At 40.2% G+C, this 19,145-nt stretch overlaps 1 protein-coding gene across 1 annotated transcript in view; it reads left to right on the top strand.

The window, feature by feature from the left end:
• The window catches only part of SUSD1 (sushi domain containing 1), a 45,191-nt gene that overhangs the window by 8,720 nt on the left and 17,326 nt on the right, over positions 1 to 19,145 (top strand). Inside the window, exons 7-11 of the mRNA XM_084304640.1 lie at positions 671 to 850; positions 9,416 to 9,510; positions 11,570 to 11,759; positions 12,742 to 12,836; positions 14,003 to 14,189. Of these exons, the coding sequence (XP_084160766.1) occupies positions 671 to 850; positions 9,416 to 9,510; positions 11,570 to 11,759; positions 12,742 to 12,836; positions 14,003 to 14,189 (747 nt within the window). The remainder of the gene's footprint in view (positions 1 to 670; positions 851 to 9,415; positions 9,511 to 11,569; positions 11,760 to 12,741; positions 12,837 to 14,002; positions 14,190 to 19,145) is intronic.

Raw genomic sequence — 19,145 nt, 5'->3', positions numbered from 1 at the left:
GGGAATTTTAACCCCAAATAATATTCTTCCATTGATTTGATATTCTTTTTTTTTATTATTCTTATAGTTCCCTGAAAACAGTCAAGTAAATGAAGTAATTTTGAAGCAGGTTACTATATCTTTCTAGTTACCTCTCCAGAGGTCTGAACAAGCCAGATTTTCCCCCAGAAGAACTATTTCTGCTTGTCTGTAGCAGCCTCTTTTTTTTTTCTTTTTTTTTTTTTTTCCAAAGCTCAAGTTAAATCCACTGGCAAGGGGATATAAGCCTCTTGATGCTGTTCTTCCATGTCTCTCCTTGGACCATGTACCATTTTTTAGCTCTATTGTTACTCATGATTGGAAAAATTAAGAAACAAATAATGTGGTGGAGTGTTGTGGGAAGGTGGCTCCGTTTCTAAAAATTTGCTTAGAGATCCTTGTTCTCCATTTCAAAAACAGGATGATGCTTTATTTTACTGTTAATCTTGAAGGATAAATGCTCCACCTTTTTATAAATTTTCAAGTCATGAAATGCCAGATTCTGAAACACTGACCTGACTGCTAGAAGTCATTAGGAAGTGAAAAAATGTGGTGGTGTTTTCTGGGACTATCCACATCTCCTTGAATTCTTTGATAGGCCATCCTTGTTTCCATTTTCAGGGTTTGTTATAATGTTTTTTTTCTGTTCCAGAAATAGACTGTGGCAGACCTTCGCTGATTCCACACACAGAAATGATCTGGGATAACTCTACCCGTCTGTGGAGCAGAGTGTACTATCAGTGTAAAGAAGGATATTATTTTGATGGAGACAGGAATTTTTCAGAATGCACAATGGACAAAGAGTGGGAGAATATTACTTACGTGTGCAAAGGTAAGTATTACGGTAGGAAATTTTTGTAGGGGTGTGCTATTTAAATAGTTTCTAATTCCTGTTCTGAAGGTAGGGTAGATGAAAAGCAAGAAATGCCTTTTTAATCTGCAGTGTAGAGAACATGATATTACTTTCAGACAGAAAAGGCAAGGAAGAGAATGGTAAACATACAGTGATTTCTAAGGGATGTCATGGTTAGAGCTTGCTGTGTCTGCCTTGCTTTTTATTACAAACAGAAAAGGACTAATGCAAATGGAATTTGATTCCTGCACTGAGAACATCATGCTCTGAAGGACAGGGGAACATCATTGGTCAAGGAGGTGGCATTTAACTATATTCTCTTCTGGGCCTGATACACTAGTTGTGCTCAATCTTATAGTAGGGGCAGTGGACTTGAAAACTCCTTTCTTTCCTTCTCTCCTGATACATAGAGTAAAATTTGTTTGGAGCTTGTCTGGGGACCTTTCCAGCCTGGATCTCTGGCTTCTCAGAATTTCAATCCAGGAGGATTGTCCTACAAAAGAACAAATCCTGAGAAGGGAGATCTGTAAGGGAGGTGCTGTCATGCCGTGGGCTTGAAAACAGGTTGTAATGACATTTTAATAATAGCTAGGAATTAGCAGATGTTTTGGGCTGTGGCCGCTGTGCTCCTCTCCTCAGTATTGTTTTGGGTGAAAGAGCTATCTCGATGACCGTCCATCTCTCGATTTTAAGTAGCATTGCTGTCTTCTGCAGGTGATAATGCTCCCATGGTTTTGTAGCAGCCATATGTTTTCCAGAGGGTCTGGAAGTGTCCCTTTGACCACTTTGTCTGCTACCACCTCGCAGACCAAACCTTTACGCAGAGTGTGGCCTCTCTTGCCTTACTTGATGCCTTGGGTACTCACTGCAAATGTAAACCATGCAACATCACTTAAAATGAGCACACAGACAAACAGGTCTCTCACTTCTTATAGTGCCCTAATAAAAATGGAATTGCTGATGTTAGAAGTCATGATTCATACTTTATTTGTGTTGCTCTTCTTTCTGAACGCACTGAGCACTGCAAAGCTTTGAAGGGCCTGAACCTGCAGACTGCACTTGCAGGTTTACTCTGGATTTCAGCAGGGGCTCTGTGAGAGGCCGAAGGGTGAACTCCAGCTCTAGCTGTTGGATCAGACAGCAAGAAAAGGTCATAGCTATGGACAAGTAGAATGGAAGTGCTTTAAAATAAAATAGCTTAACTAGTCCAGACATATTTGAAAAAAATCATAAATAAGAAATTAGTACAAAAATTAATACAAAAGTCTCCAACTTCTTAAACTACTATCTTTTTAACACATTAGCAGTAACAAGTGTCTTCCAAATGAAATAAAATTGCTGATTTCCTCTGTAGAGTAGGAATGCATGGTTTCACCTATTTTTGTAGCAGAAAATTCCTTGGTAAATCTGGGAATTTTTTTGTAGAGTGAAAATAAGATGCTCTTGTGAGAATAATGATTCTGTTTGTGTAACAGAAGGGCTTTGGCTATGAAGCATGAGAGCATGCAGCAGTGGAGTAAAAGATAGTCTAAAACAAGAAGCTTCGTTTTCACCTTGTGACTTTCAGAGAAGAAATCGTCAAACCTGAGCTTTCTTGGTAGTAATATTTCTATGACCTGCAGAGGTTGCTTTGGGTATGTGCAGGAAATGTTACACAAGGTAACATTAGATTTACAGTTGCATTTTTTGTAAAAGGGAAATGTATCAAATGAAACCTTCCCACTCTGTTCTTACTTGTTAGGTAGATAGATCGTAGCTGTGAGAAGGCTTGAAAAAAAAAAGGTCATTCGTGCCTTGTTCATGCATCTGGGATGCTTACTCCTAAATATTCACTTGCAAATGCAGTGTATGTTGTTAACAAGTCTGTAAGGGTATCTGTTTGAGAAAGCAGGGAGAGGATACGGGGTTATATGACATGCAAGTGTAAAAGGAGTTGTTTCTGTCTTTTAGTGAGCTTTGATGCAAATGTTTGACCACATATGTTGGGTTAGTTGCTCCTCATTATTCTGATCCCAGAAAACTCCTTCTCTCTGTCTGTTTTCTGTGGAGGTTGTTAATATTCAGTGCTATGTTTAGCAAGTTTTGGTGTGGGTAGTGACAAGATAGTGCCTAAGAAAGGAAGACAGTTTACCCAATTTCATTATTTTTATCCAAAGAAAAGAAAACACAAGCGTGCCTTAAAGAATAGCTTCTCAGTATTTAAATATGTTTCCAGTAACCCCATTCTCTATATTTTTAGAAATGTATTGACTAAAACTTCTTGGATGTGTTAAGTGAAATACCGTCCTTGCACTAGAAGCAACTGCTGTACATGGGTGGGAAAAATACTTGGGTATGTAAAAAGAGTGGATTGGCCTGTGTGGGAAGGTGATGCACATTACTGGTGAAGTATTCAAACCTCCCACAGTACGAGAGAGCTTCTGGTAGTCATAAGGGAAATGTGGCCTCTGTGTCACTGTGATGCTAAGTCTGACAGCACAGGTTTCTCACTGATCAGCTGTGAGCTGCCTTCCAAAGCAGTGATAAGCAGTAAGGGCTGACAGCAGTTTGTAGGATTCTGATGCACAGAGGATGAGATGATTCAGTCCCAAGATGTTGTGATCCAGGAACTCAAATAGGAGCCTCCCCTGTTCCCTAGGCAAGTACACACTGCATCTGATCCTGATCTTGGAGCTTCTTCAGTGTCTCAACTGTATGTGCATGCTCTTTTTCACAGTGCTTTGTACTCAATGCAATACCGACCGTCTCTCTTTCACTGAAGGTTAATTTTCTGTTTCATTTCTCTGTATTGTGGCTCTCCATCTACAAACAGAGTTCAGCTGCATGTCTTCACCTCTGGTAATCGTGTTGAGATAATAACGTGGAACTTGAATATTACGATAATAATGAATATCTTAAAAGCATCAAGGGAATAAGTGTTGTTTTTGAGCCAGGTCCTATTAAATGTATGTTGTATACCAACGCTGAAAATCCTAATGGATGGTGGATACTTGCTACATACCTGCAGATTTCTTATAAATGCTTCTTCTGACTTCTGAAGGCTTAGAAGGAGGAGCAGTTTGATGAATCAGTTCAGAGAAGGGACAAGAGATTGTCCATACCGTGCACTTGAAAATGTTGCAAAAGAGGAAATGAATACTTTTATACTGTGAAACATATTGAAAGAAATCAAAAGCAAAATCTGAATCTGGAATAAACAGGGCAGGACCATCTTCTGAGGTGTAAACTGCAGACCCAAAACAAAGATAATTTCCATGCAACTGAGAGGGTCTACTTACTCTCCTTTTTAATCAGAGATGTTTTTCATTTGCTTACAGTTTCCCTTTTTCTCCTGTGCTTTGTCCTTAATCTCAATGGCTATTTTCCCCTCTAGCTAGATGTCAGGTTTTACACTTTCAGTTGTACAATGTAGGGATGATACAGAAATATAGCTGGGATGTTTCTGTGGTGGCAGTGTCAGTAATTTCCATGCATCAGTGAATGGGTTAATGATTGCTGTCCTACTAATTTCTGTTTCCAGCCATGTGTAAATAATTCATGTCAACAGTTGCAGGCTTAATAGAAAAGGTGTCACTCACATCTGTGGGCATTGATTCAAAACCCAGGAGGAATAAGGACCCCATCAAACAATTGGGATAACTGTAGTCATCAGTGAGAAGGACCTGATTGGCCTGAGTTGTTGTAAAGGGCTAATTTGATATGTTAAGTCCAGATATATGGTAATCTGATAATTTTTTTAATTGCTTGGAAAAAGCACATGTGGAATCGGTGTTTTAGTAGGTGCTGCTCCTTACAACAAAGCGATGGAACCCCAATGATGTTAAAAAAATAATAAAATAAAATAAAATAATGCAGCTTTTTGCTCAGTAGGGCTATTTAGTCTTTTTGTTTGTTTGAAACCAAATTAGCTATTTCTCAGTTTGTGATGGTAAATAGCAGTCCTCAGAACCTCTTTCACCTAGGGAGTAAATTGTGTGGGATTACCTGGACTAGTTCCAGTCCAGGTAATCCCATCTAATCTGTCACCATTGACTAATACATTTTTCCTTTGCACATGCTTACAGTTGTATCTCTGTATGTTTTTGTCAATCTGGTTCAATTACTGTACTCCTAATTGTCTCCTGGTAACATTTTTAGGTGAAGGAAGTAGTAAATCATCTGTCTGCTTCTTCCTAAATGATTGTCCCTGCCTGCAGCTTTGATGTTTTGTTTCTTTTTTTTTTTTTTTTTTTTTTTTTTTTGTGAGTTTCCTCTATGTAAACTTAGGAGCAGAAGGTGGAAACCTGCTGAAGTTTTCAATGTTAAATAAACTGGAAGCAAGCGTGTTACCAAAAATGACAGAACATCTTAAAAAAACTATGCTGTCCTAAAACGTACAAACACTGAAGATACCTCTTTGTAAAATAAATTGTAAAAATGCCTGCAAAAGGTACCATGCAAGATGAATTTGCCTGTTTGCCATGGAACAGGTGCCTTGAAACAGTCTGGGTGGAAGTTCCCTTTGAAATACACTTGCAGACATTTCATTTCTGTGTCTGAACATATGTGTACTGCATGTTAGTAGCAGATGGCATTTGCAGCATTATTCACAGCTTTTACAGGATTGAAAACACAAAACATACAAAAAAAGACAACATTTTTTTTCTTTCCTCTAAATTGTGTGTATGTGCAAGGATGGGTGGGAAAAGCTCTGCACATGAATTCGCCTGTGTGGATGTTCTTTTAGCTACTTGCAAAAGATGAGATGACAGATGAGAGCTGGTTCTTTGTGCTTTCTGTTAAATAGCATTTTTCCATGCAAGTTCAGGAATACTTCACTGGTAAAACATATCTCGAGCTCAGGTCAAGGGCAGTCAAGTGCTCTTCCAGCTGAGGACTAATGAATGAATGGTGTATGTGAAAGAATCACAGAATTGCAGGGGTTGGAAGGGACCTGGAGAGATCATCGGGTCCAACCCCCTGCCAAAGCAGGTTCCTTAGAGCAGGCTGCCCAGGGAGGCGTCCAGATGGGCCTCGAATATCTCCAGAGAAGGAGACTCCACAGCTTCCCTGGGCAGCCTGTCCCAGTGCTCCGTCACCCTCCCCGTGAAGAGGTTCTTTGGCATGTTGGTGTGGAACTTCCTGTGCTCTATCTTGTGGCCATTGCCCCTTGTCCTGTCCCCACAAACCACTGAAAAGAGGTTGGCCAAATCCCTCTGTCTCCCACCCCTCAGCTATTTATACACATTGAGGAGATCCCCTCTCAGCCTTCTTTTCTCCAGGCTGAACAGCCCCAGGTCTCTCAGCCTTTCCTCACAGGGAAGATGCTCCAGGCCCCGTATCATCTGTGTGGCCCTCCACTGGACTCTTTCCAGAAAGAAGTTGTCCTTCTAGTGACTGTTTGGACATACAGTCATCTGAGTGTTAATTTTTATTCTGATTCAGCATATAATAGTCCTGAGTACTGGCACCCAAACTTGCAAAGGCTGAAGACGAAGGTTGATCCATGCAGCACAGGCAAGGGCAGGACAGCACCACAGTGCAGGTGATTATGCACTGGCTGTAATTAATCTGAACATTTTTCCATGCACTCGAGCACACAAAGGGGCCCTTCTTCCTAGCAGGGCTTTTAAGAATGGAGCAAAGAAGACATTAATCTTCTTTTCTTCTTAGAGTTAGTTTCTCTTGTCTTCTAGTGTGATTCCTCCCCCTCTAGTGCTCACTGCGCTGACAATTCACTTCGTTGCTTGCTTTCTGTTTTCCCACTTGTGTTCTGCTTACCAGCACCTGCCTTGCCTGGAAGCTGACAGCCAGGTGTTATTTGCGTCTCAGCCCTCTCCCAAATTTGTCTCATCCAGGATCTTTTCCCACCCTGCTGCTCTGATCCCCATCCATTTGCACGCTGCTTTTAGGACCCTTTCGCTTGAGATGGGATGAGGGTTGTGAAGGTAACCTGAAGGTCAGTTGAGCAACAGTGGCATCCAGCGGCCTTCTTGGTTAATCGCAAGTTGAAATTTCTGAGTGCTGAATGAAGCACGGCAAAATTGAGGCTCTCCTTTCTCCCATCTCACTTGTGAGTCTGAGTGAAAGACGTGGATTAAAATGGGATGTGCTGAGGACGAGGATGCCATTGCCTGCTAAGATATCTCACAGAGTTTAGGCAGGTATAGTGCTTCTCTCTCTAGGTGAGAGAATATTTTTTTATAATTACCTTGGTGCTGTTACTAAATACTGTGTTTATTTTAAAGTTTAATCAAGGCATTGTTGTCTATCTGACAATCCAACCTAAGAGTGTGTGATCAGAGTAAAGGAGGAGGATCGGTCTCTTCAGAAGGCCCAGGGCTTCTTTGTGCTGGGCTTTCTGTGCATGTTACACCGTTCCTTGTTCTCTGACTCCTACCCACTCAGAGCATGAACTTTTTGGGAAAAATCTGCCATCTATGCTGGAGATGTGTGGTGAATGTATGGTGACTTTCTCCTTGGGAAGGTGCAGAAAGCAAGGCAGAACAGAGAGATGTCATTACAGAACAAATGCTAACAACTCTGTTATCTCCCCTCCAAGAAGGCCATTGTATAAGGTTTGTTTATGCCTGAATACCTGGCAAAGTCACTTTTCTGTTCTTTAGCTCTTTAATTTTTTATTTTTACAGAATATTTTATAAACTTGTGAATCAAATGCTTGATTTTCTTGCTGAGTGATCTCAGAGATTAAATATTTTTTTAAGTTGTTTTGCATTTTAATTCAAATTTAATGTATATGTAAATATTTTCCCTCAGGCTGCTCTCTAACGAGGCACTGTTGCCATCCAGTCCTTTAATGAAAGTGTGTCTGATTTAAAGAATACAATAACTGAACATATTCTTTTGTTCTGTGTTGATACAACAGTCTTAATACTGTGGAGTTTCTAGTCATTGCTGTGAAACAAGTAATCGGAGTAAGCATTTAAATGCAATGAATCACACAGCCAACTGCAAGGGAAATTGTTTGAGAGGGCGTGCAGATCCTTTTTTTGTTGTTGTTCTGCAGAAGAGGGACGTTTATGAAAACACAATTATGAAATGGTAATGAAGTGTACTTATGGAGGACAGGGGCCCAGAGCTGTGTCTGCCTTTACTCCAGGGCATTACATCAACTTCTGTGATACTTTCAAAGTATCAGCCCAGGCTGTTATATAAATTCCCTTCATATTTTCAGTGGCTAGTAAGGGCTTTTTAGTTTAGAATCTGTATGAGCTTGGATTTGTATGACCTTGGCCATGTGGTGAATGAGATCAGAAAATACAGCAGCAGGACAAAGAAATGGTGTATCTGAAGGACAGCAAAGGCAAGGAGAGGAGCAAATACCTTTGCTGTCAATCTAAATTGTGACCAGAAGGAGCTCCGCTCTTCGCTATGAGAGGATATTTGATTATCTTGTCATGTGAAGGCAACTGCTCCGTGTCTGATGACAGCAGTGAGAGAGCTGCCTAAAAAAAGAATGGATGAGTAGATCTTTCTGGCCGTGTTCTTTCTCTGAGACACAAACCAAATCTCAAACAGTTTGTAAATTAACACAGGTATGTTGAGGATTCTGTTGCTGGTCATTACAACTGTAGTCACTGCATGCTTAGTTCTGTGGGTTTCATTCCTTTAATCTAGTGTCTGGTGTGAAAAGTTTTCATGTAGCTATGCCATTTAATTTTTTTTATTATAAGACAAGAAAAAATGTAGACAGCTTTTTAAAACAGAGGCCCAAACAATGAACTAAAATGTTCATTCAGCTAAAACAAACAAACAAACAAAAACCTCTTTTCCAGTCTAGTACAGGTTTCCTAAAATGCTTTAATGCAGGTTATTGTATTCAGAGGAGTGATTTGCTTTGTCTTGTTTTCAGTTGGCTTATTGGTAGTCTCTTTTTCTTATGGACAGATCTTTCAAAAACAGTTTGAGTTTTTGTCTGCAGTTTAACATGACTTCTAATCCATGAAATTCAACGGTCTACAAAGTCTTGTTCATTTGTGAATGGCTTGTTCTTAAAAAGGCAGACTGTTGCATCTCACGGGGTCAAGATGCTGGCACCGAAATTCAAGGAGAGCACAGAACAAGTGGCAGCAGTATTGGAACTGGGGCATTGCTTCTTTACGCGTACTTTGATATGCAGAAACGTATCAGAGGTCTGCTGGAGTGAATGAGCTTGTTCCTTTGCTTTCAGGATACTGTAATTCAGTTTTAACATCCTCTTCAAGATCTATCAAGCTGCTAGGATTAAAATTGTTCTAATTAAAATGCAGACCAAGCAAAGCCTTTTGGTTTTGTTTTTCATGTTACTTCATGTAATGTTGGCTCTGTTTAAGCAGCTTGCAGCCATTAGCTCAGAATATGCTTCTTTGCTTAGCTTTCTATTTTAATTTTAGGAGCCGCAATAGTTAAGGGAAGACTTGCTACAGAACTCCCACCTACTTGGTTTTATTTGTCCTTTGTGAAAAGAACAGGGAAAAGGAGTAAATAAACTGTTACTCCAAATACAGTAAAATTTGTGTGAGAAATAATCACTGTGTTTATTCTGTGTTTGTGTTTTGGTCACAGAGGAGGAATTATTCAGTAATTTGTCCATATTCAACGAAACCTGCGTGAAATGGCAAAGAAAAACTGGAAGACGAGGAGTGCAGGAAACTTACACAGTAAGTGGGGCAGCGTTTGAGACTGGGAGTAGTTTTGTCCTGGTTAGTTTTGGTGTGAGTCATTAGTGGAAGTAATTTCTGTGGGTTTGGTTTGTATTGTAAGCGTTTGGCTCACTCTTCCAGTGCACCTCCCTGAACCCTAACGGTGACTGGGTTAGGAAAGAAACATCTACCTGTCTGAATGTTACTTGAAAGACTCAAAAGCTGTTGGGAACTGATTCCAACTACTAAAGTATCTAAATATCTCCTTGAAACTACAAGAAGGGTTTCAGCACAAGTTTGTGTTTTAGTGAAATTCCGTTGTAGAGTTGGAGGTCACATTGACATAGAAAACATTGCACAACGTGGTCTCTGTCCCTATCCGTGAGGCAAACATTTCAAGTAAACATCCTATCACTTACAGATACTGGATGTAGCTTGTTTTAGAGATGCAGGGTACATATATAGACTGTGCCTTGCTCAACAGATTCAACCATCCTATATTTCAACATTTTTAGAACTGTTTTTCTTAGAAGTTGAAAGCAACCTTTATGACTACTATTTTTGTTGTCTGTAAAAGTAAGAATAAAAGTTAAGATACACATTCTTAGAAACAAATAGTTTGGTTATTGTAACCCAAAACAATGCAAGAAGAGTTCCCGTGTTTTGGGAATAACAACAGCCCAGAGGCAGACTGTTTTTCTGAGCATGTCCAAATATCATAGATTCATAGACTAGTTTGGGTTAGAAGGGACCTTAAAGCCCATCTAATTCTAACCCCCTGACCCCTCCCACCAGCCCAGGCTGCCCAAGGCCCCATCCAGCCTGGCCTTGAGCACCTCCAGGGATGGGGCATCCACAGCTTCTCTGGGCAGCCTGTGCCAGGGCCTCACCACCCTCTGAGTGAAGAATTTCCTGCTTACATCTAATCTAAATCTACCACTTTTCGGTTTAAAGCCACAACTCCTTGTCCTATCACTACACTGCCTGACAAAGAGTCCTTCCCCATCTTTCTTGTAGGCCCCCTTTAGGCACTGGAAGGTCTCCCGGGAGCCTTTTCTTCCCCAGGCTGAACATACCCAGCTCCCTCAGCCCGTCTTCACAGGAGAGGTGCTCCAGCCCCCTGATCATTCATCCTCATGGCGCTCCTCTGGACTCATTCTAATAGGTCCAGGTCCTTCTTGTGCTGAGGCCAAATATGAAAAAAATAAAAAGGGGATTACTTAGGATCTCCAGGGCTGAAAGATTAATACGGAAACTGTGTTCTGAAGTTGGGTGATGATTTTGGAAAACAACCTCTCTTCCTCCTGCTGTGTGATAAACCAATGTGGCTGTAGTTTGAGGGCTTTTATTGAGCACCAGTGAGATGGAAAAGACAAGCTCCAAATTATCTTAACGGTTCAAAACCAATGCTTTTCATTGTACCCAGTGGTAAATGGCAAACTGTGGATCTCTGTTGTAAGATGATCTGTGTACCTGCTTCTGCCTGAAATCAGTCAAAACTGTGGATGATGCACGCACAGATGCATGCCGTGAAGTTCAGAACACAGTCTGGACTGGACTGCCCCCAGCTCATCTAGATAAGCTTTGTCTGTCCCTTCACCTCGTACAAATACCAGGTTTCTAAATTCACAGTACTGAGAAGATCAGAGGCTTTTATCGTTGCTTGGCACTCAGTCTGAATGCTGCTCTGTAAAGCAAGGGTGAAAAAAAAACAGAACAAAGAACAGGAAATGGTGAGCAAATGTAGTGTCCAGCTGTATTGCTGTACACAAGAATATTTGCTTACAGCTTGCTTCGCGTGTTGGAGATGTCCATGTTTTAGATCCGTTCTATTTGTTGTAGAAGTAAACAAAACATACTCATTGCTTTAACATCCAGAGGAAATTAACAATCTAATTTACGAACCCATCTTGTTGCACCGGAACAGTGGGTCACAATCCTATTTTTTCAGTTGAGCAGATATTCTAAAGCAGGTGTTACCCAGATTCTCAAGGCTTTATTGAACTAGTGTTCTGAATTTTGGGGAGCTACAAACAATTGCAATATTACTTTTTTTTTAATTTTAATCCTTTAATAGTTCCATATACTTGGCCAAAGATGGGATGAGGAGACATTCCCAGAGGATGTGATATTTAACATCACTACGAGTGAAGATAACCCAAAGGTGTGTTTAGATCTCAACTCTGGCAGTAACTACGTGGTGAATATCACTACCATCTCTTCCACAAACACCAGTGTCTCAGTTACAGTAGCAGTTCAAACAAAGGGTAGGTTTTGTTTTGTGTTCGCTGTGCTTGTAGAGCTTGCTGTGGGGCAGAGTTGTTTGGAGCCGTGCAGACCAGATCACAGGCTGTTTCCTAGAGCGTGTCTTTCTTTATACTCAGTACACAAATGTAGCTGCCACCACCATCCTCTTTTTTCTCAAGAGAGATGCTTTTCCTTATCCTCACCATGGTCATTTAATCTATGATCAAACAAAGCTGTGGCCGTAAGTGCCCTTGGCAAACTGCTTCAGGATTTGTCTTTTGACTAAAGCAGGACGTGGTGCCACTGCTGGCTACGTGCCAGAACTTCAGCCCGTGGCACAGTGCTCACTGTTTTCCATTCCTTGCCTCCATAACCAGTTCTGTGGGAGAAGTCGCTGTTCCTAAGCTGTGTGATACCGATCTAAGTGACGCGAGCATTATAGATAATGCTCCTACGTTTAGCACTGATGAGCAGTGCTCTGGCAGGTTTTCAGTAACTGTAGAGAAGGCATGTTCTAACTGCAGGGTTCTGTAATATTTTGGTCATGGAAATTCGGGGCTTGCCTTCTGACACACTAATGAGACAGACCTTGAGAAATAATCGTCTTTGGAATCCACAAAATTTATAATTTTTTTTTTTTTTTCCTCAAGAGCTTTTTCCTAAAGGGCATCAGCTGTGACCAATGATTCTGTGATAACTGAATTTTCCTCAGAGGGTCTGAACCACTGGATGTTTGTCATTACATCCTCCCTCAATCTGAAACAAATAAGTCCTGCCTCAATTTTCCAAATAGCATGCTTGTTCTTTTCCCAAAAGCCATTTTCTTGGGAAAAAAATATTTGCTTTATTTACTGTATTCATTTTAAAAGATATGAGGTTCTGCCTCCTCCTCAGGATAGAATTAAAATAAAAATCTTCCTTTATTCTCATCTACTCGCATTTGATTTGTTGTAGAGGGTGAAGTCTTTGTAATAATTGTTCCCTTTTTCATTGTTTCTACAGTAAAGGAAGCTTTCAATAATGTGTTAATTTTTAATGACACCTGCTTGAGATGGTGGAGAAATGTAAGGGGAGCTGAAACAGAAGACAGATACTCTGTAAGTGATAATCCATATTTTTGAATGAAAAATTCTTTTACCTTTCTAGAAAACAACTTTGTATAAATGGTGTATGTGAATAATCTGTAATTTCTGAGGCACTTACTGTCATCAGTCTTCCTCACTCTAATACTCTCATAAAAAGCCAGGGAATAAGCTTCATAGCAGCCTTCAAAAATAAATATTCTACCATGTTCTCTTCTAGTCTCCTACTTACTCTTTCCCCTATCGTACTGTTACCTGTCTGTACCTTCCCTATCAGTACTTTTTGCCTCCCCATCTGTACCTTCAGCTTCGTCACATTCAGGCCCCAGACAAGTCTGTTCCAATTCCACAGGGTCAGCACACTCTGCCTTGTGATATGCCTCCAACCTTCCCTTAGCCCAGCAGGTCCTTTCTGTGTGAACTACCTCTGCCTGGACTCTGACCACCTGCTGTTATCTCACATCTCCATGGGCTCAGAGTGCTCAGAGGTTATCTAAAGGCATGGGATCCATTTAAAGGAAAATAATCATGGCTGAAACACAGAAAGCAGGTTAGTTTTAATTAACAGAAGAATGATCAGGAAAGGCCTTAAGTTAATAACTTTGTGATTGTTTTGGATGCCAACAACAGAACAAACACACCAAAAATCCAACTGAAACAAAAAAGTAATGGGTCTGTAAGTTTCCCTGGAACCATATCAGCAGAAACCTGAGGTTACTTGGCATTTTGACGTAGATCAAAATGGCTTGATTTTCACTTACTTTTCATAGTCAAACCAGAGATGTATGCATCTCTGGTTTGACTTACTGAGCTTACTTTCGTAGCTCATCGCCTTGCACCATGAGGATATGCTAGGATGAAAGTGCGCCATTACTGGAAATCCGTGTGTTAGGAAGCAAGCAAGACGTGGGGAAAATTGTGGTTTTAACAGACAAGAAGATAGACTCTGAGGAGGACAGGTGAAAGATCTTGCACGCTGTCAGAGCTGATCAACAAGAGGGAGACTGCACTTGTAAAATTTTGGAAGCATTTGAATCAGAATAACTGTCAGTGCCAGTAGTTTTGGCAGCCTGTATGCAATGATGTGTTTTTCTGCTGTTTCCTCTGATTTAGAGATATGAATGAATGCAAGTGATCTATTAACCCATTACGATTTCCATGCTGTGATTGTTTGGTTTCAGTTCCATGTGCAAGGCCAGCGTTGGTATCAGAAGGAATTCTTGCATGAAATGACCTTCAACCTTACCACACACAAGCAGGCTCCAGAAGTTTGTTTTGATTTGCAGCCAGGCACCAATTACTCTGTTAACATTTCCATGGTAGCTTTGAATTTTTCACTGATGGTTTCCATGACAACGCGAATCACAGGTAGGTCCTGCCGTTTATGTTTTGTGTTTACTAAAGGACCCATGTTAAGTATCAAAAGGGCTGTTTCTGTGCTTGCAATTCTTCATCATTGTTCGCTTTCATGGATTTAACACGTTGACAATCCAGTGGTTGACAGAGGAGTGAAATAGGGTGCAGTGTTTCTGAAGCGTTGTTTTTACACAGCAGGGAAACGATAGGTTGGTGGGCTAGACACAAAGTTAGTATCTAGGGGAGCGGGGTTCAGTTCCCTGCCCTGTTAGATGCTAAGTGAGTTACTCTTTCAGTGCCAGTTGTTTCCACCATGGAGATAAAAGCAGAATAGATATCACTGAAGTCTACAAGGGTCCAAAGTACAAAGAGTCCTGCAGACAGATCCCTTCATCTATAATTAGTAGAGTACAAAACATAAAAGGCATTTGATCAAAAAGCACACTGCAGGGAGATAGTCAGCTTCAGTATTTTGCAAGATATGTGTATGGTACTAAAATGTTGTGATTAAAAAAAATTATCCTCAACTCATTGTTCAGAACAGTTTTGCACCATCCCTATACTGTCAGACTTCCTGTATTAGGTTATGATTGTTACACTATGAAATGCAGTGCTGGGTGCTGGTGCCTATCCTTCCTGCTTGGTTGGAACAGGTAGGTAAGAAACCGTAAAGCTCTCTGGGTGTATGTATCCCTTTCAACCTGTAGGTGGAACCAGTTCTCTTCCGGCTGCAGATGAAGAACTAGCAATACAGTTTTTGAAATTCATAGTATTACGATATTTTCAAAAGTAAATCTAAAGTTTTTAATCTTGATTGACAGGCAGAACATCATGTTTCCTAAAGGTGCTGTGTAGGGTATACAATGACGTGGATTTTCTTTTCAGTGAAGTTGCAGTAATGATTTGGTAATTGGTTTTTTTAAGTTGCCTAGCTGTGATTCAGAGCTAGCATCCATGAGTACATGTAGCTTTGTAAAAACTAATAAGCTGTCTCAAGAGTTTGGCTGACTGAGGTAATTATGAATACACGCTCAGAGTAAAGGCGTTCCTCTTTTCTCTGCCATCCTGTCACATTTCCTAAACTCTACGTGATTGCATCAGGTCACTTACTGGAAAGAGCTCTAGAGAACACTTTGCAGGAGGTGCTGCATGGAGCAGTGTTTGTGGCTTGGCAGCTGGCACGTTTTCCCTCTTCCACTGAGTTAGTGCTTAACAAACACACTTGTGTACCCCCAGAAAAGATCTTCGCATAAAAGTTAGGTCATTTCCATTTCAAAGGGAGATCCTGCCACAAGCTATGTTACATCTGATGGTTACTTCTTCCAGTGAGCAATAAAAGGTGGGCATTGCTCTGCCATCTCTTCCTGAAGTGTGCCACACACACACACTTTATATCGTGCTTTTTCTTTTTTTTTTAATGAAAGCCATAAAGTCAAAATGGGTCTTTTTGTGGTTGAAATTGAGTGAAAATTACAAAGCCAACAGCGATCAGGCTGTTCACAAAACACACGCAAAAAAGTTCACGAAACAATGAGAATCTAACTATTTTTTTTTTTTTTCCTATTTCATCTGGTTTAAGATGAAAAGGAAACAGTTAAAATAGCTCTTTCAGCAATATCCCTTTGACTTCCGTGCCTTCTGTATGGGAGGGGAATTGCATTATCTTTACAAGCAACTTAATTTGTATAATAACTACTTACAATTTTAGAGTAGGTGTATAATTTGCTTCTTCATTTGTCCAGTTATTTTGTAATTATGTCCATTGTTGGACCAGATGGTTGTGTTTCTGTACTGGGTGGAATGATCTCAGTTTTTCTGCCAGCTTAGGGTTGAAAAGTGTCGTCTGTCTCTCGTGGTTTTCTGGCTAAACAGTACCGTGTAAATGCGAGATATGCCTTAAGCACAGAAGCATGAAAGAAGCTGAGACTTGCACAGATGTTTTACTGTTAATATGTTGGAAGTGGCCTGGTTTATTGTCTAAAGTTTCATGTAGCGTATGTTAACAAATGCACAGTCAGTTGGTCTGTTTCCCCAGCTGGGGGCAAATCCACAGTCTGGTAGGTGTTGCATCTCCTTGACTTCCACACGTCTCTTGTATTTTGAGTGTTGGGGGAGTCATACCTGCAGAGTTTCTAGTACTGTGAAGAAAAATGTCACAGCTGGATGAAGATTTAGTTTTCTGACAATGTGTATAAACTCTTGGGAGTGTTGCAAAATACAGTAAGTATGTAAATGCTAGCAAGAAGTGATTTTTTTTTTTCCAAAGAGAACTTGAAAATTCATGGGAAACCTACTTCATATATCTGAAGCCAGGATGTATTATATTCATAATATTTCTTAAGAGGAAGAAAAAAAAAACAAAGTTTGGGACTCAGAAGCCTGCTTCTCATCCTGGCAAGTAGCATCCTTTAAAAATAGTTCTGTGCTGAGCACATAGTTGTTTTTGCCAATCATCTTGTGGATGGTAAATATAGTCTACCAAATGCTTGGTGGATCATTGAAATTCTGCTCCTTTCATACTTCCAGTGACAGACATCTCACACAGTCTTTTATTTCTTCTTAGCTTATTTTAGACAAGCTCTCAACACCTGTCTACTCAAGATAAGAAATTAAGTCAATTATAAAAAGTAGTTAGGCGGCAATTACATTGTAGATGTGAAAAGATGGTAACAAGATTGTCTTTTAAACCAGAAGGGAGTTTATTTTTTCTATTTCCAAGGAAAAGGAGTATGTCTTCCGGGTGTACCTCGTCTTTCATAATTTCTGTCAGGGTTACTATAATTACAAGCAGTTATGTTGCTCTTCTTTTTGGTAGATTATTCGTAGGCATGCTGAAACAAGCCATTCTTCTTAGTTTCATTATCTGTTTTCACATAAGAACGAAGGAAAACTGAGTTTTATAACAGCTTTTAAGTGGTTGAAAAAGAGGATAATAGACAAAGAGTTAATGCAAGTGCTTTCACTTCTAATATTCTCAATAAGAGTAACTTCTTCAGTTGAGATATCTTGTAATAATACTGGTACGTGCTTTGGGCTGGAGTCTTACCATGGGCATGTGACAAAACTTTGGGATATTTGCTAATGCCTGCTTATTTATGATGTCTGACTAATATTCTTTGATTTAGACATGGTCACTGTGACCCAAGACATGGTATTTGTAAGACAAAGTTTTCTGGACATTAGAAATAACTGTTTTTTGTCTGGATTACTAAATAGGGAAGTCTTGCATTTCGTTCTTGTAAAATTATTCATAATATATTTGGTGACAGTGTCTCATTACCCTTCCTACTCTCATTTTTTTGCTCAAAATCAAAAGTATGTTTTGAATTTGCAGTACGGTTACTGTTCACACTTGCTGCCACGTCTTACTTATTAGTACACGCACCTTCTGCTGATTTTGGGTAGGTTTGCCATGTAGCCTATGTATGCATCTCAGACAGCAGGAGTTCCTTTGTCTCTCAAATACTATTCCCTTTGTTTTAGTCCAGGGTATAACTGCTGGCCACATGCTCTTGTAGGTGTATCCTCTCTCTCTTCCTATGAGCGTCTAAGTTGGAATTCACAAGCAGGGAGTCCAGAGAGTGATTTGAATTAGAGGAATGAGGTTCATAATGTACTGAGTGCCGTCTTCTGGAATCCTGCACTTCGGCCTTCATATGTGGAGAAGGTACTAATTGGACTTGACGATCTTGGCAGTCTTTTCCAGCTGAAATGATTCCATTAGAGATCAGGTAGAGGAGGCTGGTTTGTGAGTGTGCCCGTGGGCGTACAGGGATGTACATAAAGGATACGTTGTTGTTCTGCTCTGTTGTGTGATGGGAAAAGATTTATGCCTTCTTTCTGAGTTCTTTAAGGTCTGGAAACGGAGAGGGAAAATCAAATCTGTTTTCCAGTAAGGAAGTAAAAGACTGTTGGAGAAGTAGTGCTTTGACAGCTCTTACTCTGACAGCAAATTATATGCCTCTAGAGAGTCCATCACAGTGAGCTGCTTCACAGCACTAGTATTGCAAAGGAGCTTCTGGCTTTTGTAGAAGGGAAAAGGCAGTGAATAAAGCCTGAGCATGAAAATTGTTCTTTTGTAAGGAGGAAATTAGCTACTGGTTCTGTAAACATTTCTATACAAATCCCATGGTGCGTGCTTTGTATTTATGCAAAGACTATTCAAATGCATAAGGTCATATGAAACCTACTTATATCACAGAACGGCTCGGGCTGGAAGGGACCTTAAAGATCACCCAGGTCCAACCCTCTGCCATAGGCAGGGACGCCACCCGCTAGATCAGGCTGCAAAGGGCCTCATCCAACCCAGTCTTGAGCACCTCCAGGGATGGGGCATCCACAGCTTCTCTGGGCAGCCCATGCCAGGGCCTCACCACCCTCTGAGTGGTGAGAAGAATTCCTCACATCTCATCTAGATCTCCCCTCTTATAGTTTAAGACCATTCCCTCTTCTCCTGTCATTAACTTATATTTTCTAAAATGAATGAAACTGAAAAGGGTTAAAAATCAAGAATAAGCTACATTGAGGAGGAAGGTAGATTTAAGGCCTATCCAGCCATCATCTCATACCAGAAAAGTCCCCCCACACACAACCTGCTGTTATTTCTCTTTCTACTATACAATATTTAAAGAAGATTTGTCATCGTTTTCTGTGGATGTAGTCTTGATTTATTTCCCTCCCTTCTTGCCTTCCATCTATTAATGTTTTTTCTCCAAACTAGAAATCTCTTTCTTAAAGCAATTATACTGGAATATATACAATAAACTTAGTTACTCTTCAGACAGCGGTATAAATAGTAACAAAAAAAATATATATATAAAAAAATCCCTTTTCTATTGAATCAGTACTTCTGTCTTATTGCTGTGTACATTTTACAGCAGTGTTTTTGACTTCCTTGTTTTAAAATTCAGTAACAATGTTTTTGGACATATGGCCTTGGAATAACCATTAAAAAAATAAAACCACAAA

Source organism: Netta rufina, assembly GCF_964035555.1.
Source record: "Netta rufina genome assembly, chromosome: Z".
NCBI classification, from domain to species: Eukaryota; Metazoa; Chordata; class Aves; order Anseriformes; family Anatidae; genus Netta; species Netta rufina.
This window is presented reverse-complemented; position numbering and strand designations above follow the sequence as displayed.